The following is an 8,938-nucleotide window of genomic DNA, read 5'->3' as shown; positions in this document are numbered from 1 at the left end:
ACAAAACAACCAAACAAACTTTGACCAATGCAGGTGCACTTTCAAACACTGAGCCAAAGCAAACTTTTGAACCAGTCTCCTAATATGTGCGGCTTTAACATGCAAATTTGCAGGTTGCTTTTATTTTTGTCCCCAATATCCACCTTAACTGTGTAGTAATTTTTTCTCTTTTCACCACTTTCCCTCACTGCCACTGCTTTTTCAGAAGGTTGTCTTGTGTAACAATTTTTAGGTCGTGCTGGGTTTTGCGCCACTTCGGTTTGATATATTTGGAAGACAGTCTTTCTTCCGAAGCCACCAGCACTTTCTCTATGACACATTACACTCAACGCCAACTTTCAGTGGCAGCTTTCACCACACCAGGCGGCTGTACAATGTTGGATTTCAGCTTGATAAAAAAAAAAGTTTAGAGTCAACAGTTCCAGTGGCTGACAATCTGTAAGGCCGCAGTCTACTGTCGGGCTTCGAAGGACAACGTCTTGAGAGAAGCACTACCCAGTTGACCTGGTGACCAACGGTCCCTGCTTTGAAGGCGTTGCAGTGGATGAGCCTGATTTTTACTGTTCTGGGCCCTGAACTACAATAGAGTTTGACAAAACCGGTTCTTTCCTTTACTCGACACATGACACAAACACGACAGCCACACAAATACATTCACAAATAAACAAGAGTACACTGTAGAAGCATTTTGGATGTTTGTTTGGTACATTACTACAAATTTTAACTGTGGCTGATCCTTTTTACAAAGGTGTTCATAAGAGGACTATAATTGGCTCATGATAAGATCTAGATTGTATCTTAGTATACTGTATCAGACGTGCTACTTTTGAATATGTGGTTTAGGTTTAGCACATCCCAAAAAAAAAAAAAACACCACCAAACATTCAAATATGCATCCAAACAATGGCCAATTATTTTTTTCATTGTTTTGATAAAACCTTTGTGCACATAATTACAAGGCAATTGGACAAGTACAGAAGAGTATGGGACAAGGGCCAATTACATAACAGACTAATGAAAAAAAATAAATCAATAAATCAGTACAAAACAAAAGACCAGGGATGATGAGGCGTGCTGAATTTGGGGGGGAGGGGTCAGGGTCGTCTTCTCATGTTTTCATCCACTCTGGAGGGACGTCCAGTTCTCGGTCAATTTAGTGCCCTTTTTTTGCCAGATTGAGATCCCTCTGACGCTGTGGAAGATCACTGCAGACCATGGCTTGTGTTGGAGGATGCTACCACACAGAGGTCAGGAAAAGGCTACTCGAACACCACCGTTTTATTTCAGATGAATTAGGGTACATTAATTGGTGGCAGATGTGTGCCAACTTCCATTTAACAAGTTTGAACAGGATTTGTTCATTCTGAACAAAGCCACATTGCCAATTATGAGGGTGTGCACGCTTGTGCAACCATCTAATTCTATTCTTCCTCCCCCCTGAAAATATTATTTTACAATTAAGTCGTACACATTATAAATCAGATTAATGGTGTAAGAAGTTTCAAAATGATTTATCTTAGTCTCTTTTGGTATCACAAAACCTGGAATTTTAGCAAAGGTGTGTAGACTTTAAATACACTGGAGGAATCAGCCTGCACCTGAACCCCCCCCCCGATGGATTATAGATGATCAACACTGAAATAAAACCTGCGATGAAAGAAGCATTTCTTCATTTGCGATTTTATTTGATAAAGAGCCACTGCAGTGAACATGTAAAAAGAACACGTCCAAATTCATTCATTTCCTCAATTCTTAACAGCAAAAATGTTTTCAGAGCCAGACAAGCTTCAAGCAGCAGTTATACGCTCACACAGCTCACCTGACTGAATTAATTACAGCTCACACATATTAAGGCATCTTATGTTTAAAGTTAACAAAGAAACTTCAGCTTCACTTAACATCAAATGATTACTTCAAGGTGACATTTGAACAAAAAGCCTTTTTTTTTTGTGAGACCTTTTTAGTATTTATTATTATGGTTGGAGCAATTGCAGTCTATTTCTGCTAGTTAATATTTTTTTGTTTGAGAGAAAAATTGCCAGCATTGTTATTTGTACACGTGTTCAGAACAAAGTTGGAAGGTCAAACTTCAAAACTGCTTTTGTGTTAACCAATTACAATGTTACACACACAGCTGAGACGAATGTCAGTTTACAGTTTTTTTTTTCTTTAATGTAGTTTTCAACTGTGCCTAACAGGCAACCCATCAACTCTCTTAAAAATTGGCTGTAGACCAATAAATAGCACATCGATAACAAACAGTGATATGATGTGCTAATGAGCTTCACGTAGCTTTATAAACCTTTCGATACGTTAGAAAATCAAAATCATCAATCAAGAAAGGGTGAATAGCGAGCAGCTTTGTTCAAACCGAGGAAATCAGTCTATAAATAATTTGGCAAACACAGATGTGGGATTGTCAAATAAAGGCTGCAATCAATTTTGGTTTGTCAGCACCCCAAAACTTGCTGAAGATCTTTTTGGCTTACAAACAACCTTCTTGAATTTGAATCATGTGAAGTCAACAGAATCGGGGAGGAGGGGCCTTGAGCTTGTGTTGTGTACATTCAATATCAGCAGTAAAGCTTGAACTCTTGTAAAACAACTTTCCCCAATAACTTTCAAACTTATTTAGATGGTTTTTAAGAACAATTAAAATGTGAAACAGACCGTGAACGTCAGTGAAAAAGCAAACGTATGATTAAAACTTGACTTCAATAAACCTCATAGGTGTGTTGCAGTGTTTGTTCATATATATATATATATATATATACACATACGGTGGATTTAAATCTAGTGAAGAGCCGATGAACCGTTTCAACTACCAAAAAAATAAAAAAAATGGACAGACGAATCCTTTATAGGAAGGCATCACACCATTCTTTAAGGCAGCTGAAGCAGTCACCTTGTTGTTTCGAATTTGCACCACAAGTGTCCTTAAGCCATTCCCGGAAAAGCTCCTCGTCTTTCTTGAGTACCAGAAACTGTCCAAGGACGACGTACGCCTGGGGAACGCACAAGGTGAAAACAGTATTTTAAATGATTCGCTACCACTGGGTTATAAAAACGGGGATGCACATAACAATTTTGGTCTAGTTCCCTGCTTGGAGCGCTTTTTTTTTTTATATATATAAATTTAATTAAAGTCAATATGTTACCTTATCAAAACCTTTCTCCTCCAGTCTTTTGCCGAGGACCTCACCGATGCCTCCAAGAGCAAACACGGGTTTTTCTCCCATTGGCTCGGTCACAAAGTCTCGATGTTTCTGAGATGTCGACGACATGGCTGCTTTGTTGACGGTCAAAGATCAGGTCACAGATAAAACAAGCCTGTAAGCCAAAGACAACAAATCTATATTTCCTGTGATTAAGAATCCAGTCGTCGCTTGGTTGATTTTTTTTTTTTTTTTACACTTGTGTTGCGAGCAAGCTTCAGATATGCTGCAGTTAGAGTGAAGTAGGGGGGGGGGGGGTCAGTCACCAATAAACTCAGTTTTTTACTGAATGGGCAAACAATTACAATAATGTGTGTGAAAAAAATCTAGTCATTTATTTATACTCGCTTTTCCAATGTGTTACGTTATATATTTTACAACACAGTGCTATTTAGCATTCTTAAAACATTATTGATGTGTTTTGCGGGCTGTAACAGACAAATGGCATTTCAGATCATTTCCATTGGGAAATTTGATTTGCTATAAAAGCTAATTAAAAAGATTTTTTTTTTTCCTTCTGGCTCTTTTCAGTGCTTTCGTCTACTTAAGTGTTAGTATAATAATTACATTTGCATAGTTAACTAAGTTTCAATTAGTTTGCAAACGACTGAAATCAAAACAATGACCATCATGTGTAGAATTACGGTTTTAGGTATGTGAATATTTAATGGATTATATGTCATAAATTAGCAGCAAACGGAAACATCAACCCCCTGAACGCACACAGAATTAACTCCAGCGTTGATATTTTCGTAATTACAACAATAACGATAAACCGTTTACGCTCAAGAAACAATGGCGTCATCATGTTGAATTGCGCGCGCAATCGGTTCCAAAGCTAACATGAAACTCACACTGGCTAAAGTCCACAATATGATCGAGCTGCTGATGAGAAAACAATAACTGTTAGCATAGTCAACGTGTGTGTGATCCATGTTCAACTCGCTGTGTAGAAAGCAGTTTGATCGAAACACCAACTATTAGGGCGCCACAATACTAACGGCTAAATGAGCTTGCGCGTTCCCATGTTAGGTTTAGGTTAGCTTTAAGCGAAGCTAAATGTGCGTGTTTGAATCTTACCGGTGATGCCAAACGGCGAGTGGCGTTCCCTGCGATCAAAGCTTTTGTTAGCTGAGAAGAGCTTACCTTCTGGTTCGGCTGTCCCGTCCTGGAGTAATATTAGCTGAATTGAGCCTGCAACGCGCTTCTTCTACTTCCTGCTCGTCTTCTTCGGTGTCTTTTTCTTCTTTGGTGGTTACTGGCAATTGGCGCCATATCGCCACGAACTGGACTGGAGGGTCGTGTTAGAAAATGTAAAAGTGTCTGCACACTAGCGTCATGAGGACAATTTTACCCAGTATCACTTAATTGCTCCCAAAATTATTCATTTACTACTAATAATGTATGGTTGTTCATCGATCTACGCACTTTTCAATTCCTGCTACTTCATCAGCTTTGTGCTCAACAAGACAGGCCATGAGTAAGAAAGGTACCATGCAGTCGGGAGTAAAGGTAATTATTTGATTACAGTATGTACATTATACTTGTGACATTGTTTGTTGAGTGGTGTGCAATGAGTTTTCTAAAATGTAAAGCGTGTGCCTTGCGGGGCTCAAAGTTTGGGAAACAGTGCTTATGGTACTTACTGTACAGTATAACTAATTTATGCTTTAAAGAATCATTTGTATCAATTCCCTACACACACATTTTGAAGCAACATTGTATACTGCTCTATTTAACTTGCTTACATTTTCCCAAAAATCGACAAGTCTAAAAAGATGACCATGTGGAGAGAAATACACACACAGTCCATGCAAATGAGGAGCCTATATTCATCTTGACAATGTGCTCTATATTTTGAAATCAGGTATTCACTCATATAAATTTTAAAATCAGGCATTCACTCATATCAATTTAACACACACTAAAATATTTAAGAACAATACTGAAGTTACTGCTTGAGAAATTCACAGTATTAATGCTCAAGAACAGAAGACAGCATATTAGATTTTTTTATTGTCTTTCCTGTCATATTTGTGCGCATTAATGACCATTTTAGAACTAGCACTCATGTAAAATGTGTGGTGCTCTTTGGGATGAGGAAGAAACATTGTAACAGATCTGGACCAGTTAGTGCAACGTTTACAGTTTGCTCGACAAGTTGTAAACAAGTCTAAAGTTCGGACATGATACTGGGTGCCAGGCTGCAGGTCAGCCCGGTGCCGTCGGGCTCCACGTTGATCTTCTTCACGACTCCATCCTCCACCAGCATAGCATATCTGCAACACACGTGAGACAAATATCAAGTCAAATACGACATGCGAGGATAATGTACCTCACTGCGCTGGCGACACGAAGTTTCCAAAGTGTACAGCGCTGTCGCAAAACTGAAACAACGAGTACCTTACCTCTTTGATCTCTTGTTTCCAAGCACCTGCACAATCTGATCACTGTCAAGTACCAAGTCCACAGCCTGCGAAGCAGAGAGAAACGCATGCAAACACGGTTCCAAGAAGTCGCCGTCAACAGCACGTCTTCATTGTTCGGTTTACCTTTGTAAATGCTCCAGTTGGATCAGCCAGCATTCGAACCTGTGGGAGAAAATAAATTGCCTGTCTATCAATAATCATAGCACAGTGAAAAATAAAGACTCTGGACACACAATAGCAGCGAGAGAGGAAAACGGCGCGTCTTCTGAAGCGTACCTTGCCATCTGCTCCATGCTCCTTTCCCCAGGCAGCCATAACAAAAGCATCATTCACAGACACACAGGCCACCTCCTGGATGCCTTTACTCTTCAAGTCCGCTGCCTGCTGCACAAAACCTGGGAGGTGAGTCTGAAAGCCAAAACAGAAAAGAGCCAAGTCTGTTGGCACACATTACGGTTACCACGACGCGACACGACGACAAATTTAGTTGACGCTTGCCTTGGAGCAACCAGGGGTGAAAGCTCCAGGTACAGCAAAGAGGACGCCTTTCTTCCCCTTAAAGAGTTGATCCATTGCCACCTTAGTTTCTGGCTTGCCCTCTTGGACTTCCACCGCAGGAAGAGACTCACCCACCTGAGAGGGGAAATAATACCAAGTCAATTTGCCCACTACGGAGAATTGCACGTCACGTGTGTAACTAAATTAATGACGTTCTTGTGTTATTTTATCATATTCAGTTGACAGTATTCCCTAATCTAATCGAAAAGTAGTCCTACTTTTAGGCCTTTGGCGCCATCTTGTGGCATCTAAGTGCCAAGGCGCTATGTTGGCGTGACGCATCTTGACTGAGAGTTGTACAAGCAGGGGAGGAGCTAAATTTAGCCAAGAAGGCGAAGCCTTAGAAAAAGCTATGATCAGGTAGTTGTTGCAGTTACACGTCCGCTTTAGGCCAATTTTCTTTTTTAATCATATAATCAGTGAGATATTTATCTTTCAAGGTAATGTAAGAGGAGTTAGAAATCATATTGAAGTGTTTTAGGATCAGTAGTTTGTTGTATTCGGCTCTAAACATTACAACCTGAATTCTAATATTTGTTCCATGAAATTGTATTTATTTATTTATTCATTTTGTAATGTTTCTCTTGGCTGCCCTGCTTCCAGTAAGTGTATGGTTATTGGATATATATATATATATATTTTTTTTTTTTTTTTTGTCCAATCAGATTTCAGCCTCTATGTGTTACCATGTCAGTCTAATCTGCCCAGGCCCTTCAGAATAACTAATACTTACAAATATAAATTAATAATTAGCATCGCTGGTGACAGGATGCATTGTATTTAAAAGTTTGATGTCTTTGGCAGGTTATAAATATTGATATTGAAGCGCTCCAGATGATGTCCGTGGCACTGATGTGTGCGATTAAATTGCATTTTTGTATAGTATTGAGGCTTTCTATAGCAGGGGTAAAAAGAGAAGGATTAAGTCAGGTTAGTCCCCCCCAAAAAAGGTTCACATTCAAATGTACCACTGTTGAAGGCTACGGTGGGGTCGCTCTAGTTGTATGTTAAAGGATCACTGCCTAAGTACAGCTCAGTTGTATTTAACTTAACTCATTTCAATACATTTGCATTTAATCTTTAAGAAGTGTTCACGTTTTCCCAACATTCGACAACATTGAGGTAGAATATTCGACTTTGCAATGCACTTACAATATATAGCAACATTGAAGTAGTTAAGCGCGCGGCACGGTGAACAACTGGTTAGAGCGTCTGCCGCGTAGTTCTGAAAATGGAAGGATGGATATTTAAGCGGTGTTGATGTTCAAACTGTGCATAAATGGTTTAGTGAAATGCAATATTTAGTACTTTTTTTTAATACGTGGTCCTGCTACACTTCTGTAAATGTTGCTCGAGATGATCGCTTAAGTCTTTTTTTTTTTTTTTTTTTTTTAAGTGGTACTTTGTGTAAAACGTTTGAGAACCACAGCAGTATTTGCAGTTCTTGTTGAGCGTCGCTAGAGGGCGACAAACCAAACAGGAGGAGCTCCGTGGTCGAAATGGCCGAAAGACTTTCCTGAACCATCAAATCTGAAAGTGACGGATTAGTGGCGCATTTTTTTAATTTGAGAAAAAAGAAGAAAATAAACTGTCCAAAACGCTTGACCAGCCCCGACATAGACTTAGATAGTATGTATTTATAATTGAATAAGCGTGATGTCAAAACACACACATGCGTCATTAGGTATGATGTAACGAATAAGTGACATTATTAAAACTAGTACTATTTACATTACTACTGTTTATTGTGCTCAATGTGACGCCCAACCACGCAATGTTTAATACATATACGTATTGTGTAATTTAGCGGAGGCATTCCATAAGACAATGTATGCAAACTACTGGCAAACAGGCCGCTTTAAAGAAACGTTGACTTCACGTTTTTCCATTTTCGGCCGTCGCCGGGAGCAGCTGACTAGATGACCTGTAGGTTACAAACTCCGTGAGGATAGTAAACAAATGTATTGCTAGTTAAATGCTGTCATGGCGACATCACGGACGTTAGCACGAGAAGCTACCAAAAGAAGAATAAGGACCATGTTGAGAGTAGTCCATATATTTAATGTACATTTGCGAGTACAGCAAGATGTTGTTCATGTAAACGCGGTCTTACCTTAATCGGCATTTTGAGCAAACAAGAAGAGTGGATCAACCTCACGCAATGTTCGACACGGGTGCGTTTAAGGACGGTGGGAGCGGCGGAAAGCATGTTACGCTAGCTCGCTGTTCATAAAGCTTATGTGACGAAGAGGCGTGTCGAGACGATGATTTCTGTCGAGGAGGCAAACACGCCTCCGAGCTGCCTTCAGGTACCACTAGTGGCGACTGCAACCTCACCTTGACTTCCGTGCCTTGGCCAGGCCTCGACTAAATCTTGATAAACTGCGCCATCTGCTAGCTGGAAGCCATGCGTGTGATGAGTTGCCAAAAAAAAAAAACTTTGATAGCATTTGAACGCAACACGTTGAAGTAAGAGACCCAAGGTGCCTTTGTTTTGTTTTGTTGGAGCAAAATCTTTGAAATTTGCAACATGGACAAGAATTCTCTTACTTCCACATAATTAACCCTTACATAGTGTTCGGCTCAAGTTTGGACCCCCCCCCCACCTTTTTTTTTTCTTCTTTTTACTTTTGACAGTAATAGAAAATATCCCTTAAATGTCATTCTTCCCCTGAAATTTGACGACTTTTCCTAGAGTGACCCAAAATACAGAAAATATGCAAGTCATTCTTTTGT

At 39.7% G+C, this 8,938-nt stretch overlaps 2 protein-coding genes across 3 annotated transcripts; both read right to left on the bottom strand.

The window, feature by feature from the left end:
• Positions 1 to 1,921: 1,921 nt before the first annotated feature.
• Positions 1,922 to 4,490, bottom strand: LOC133416128 (barrier-to-autointegration factor). Of its 2 annotated transcripts, none has more exons than XM_061702803.1 (3): positions 4,296 to 4,490; positions 3,159 to 3,330; positions 1,922 to 3,005 (listed from the first exon to the last, which is right to left on the bottom strand). In XM_061702803.1, the coding sequence occupies exons 2-3, from the start codon at positions 3,282 to 3,284 to the stop codon at positions 2,859 to 2,861; spliced, it is 273 nt and encodes a 90-aa protein (XP_061558787.1). In that variant the 5' UTR covers positions 3,285 to 3,330; positions 4,296 to 4,490; the 3' UTR covers positions 1,922 to 2,858. The 2 variants fall into 2 exon arrangements, with proteins under 2 accessions (XP_061558787.1, XP_061558786.1); XM_061702802.1 differs by having other exon boundaries at positions 4,362 to 4,486.
• Positions 4,491 to 5,213: 723 nt separating this feature from the next.
• prdx5 (peroxiredoxin 5) lies at positions 5,214 to 8,478 on the bottom strand. Its single transcript, XM_061702801.1, has 6 exons — positions 8,316 to 8,478; positions 6,143 to 6,277; positions 5,921 to 6,052; positions 5,768 to 5,806; positions 5,624 to 5,688; positions 5,214 to 5,494 (listed from the first exon to the last, which is right to left on the bottom strand). Exons 1-6 carry the CDS (start codon positions 8,409 to 8,411, stop codon positions 5,389 to 5,391), a joined length of 573 nt encoding a protein of 190 aa, XP_061558785.1. The 5' UTR covers positions 8,412 to 8,478; the 3' UTR covers positions 5,214 to 5,388.
• Between the last annotated feature and the right edge of the window lie 460 nt (positions 8,479 to 8,938).

This window comes from Phycodurus eques, chromosome 17, assembly GCF_024500275.1.
Source record: "Phycodurus eques isolate BA_2022a chromosome 17, UOR_Pequ_1.1, whole genome shotgun sequence".
NCBI lineage: Eukaryota > Metazoa > Chordata > Actinopteri > Syngnathiformes > Syngnathidae > Phycodurus > Phycodurus eques.
This window is presented reverse-complemented; position numbering and strand designations above follow the sequence as displayed.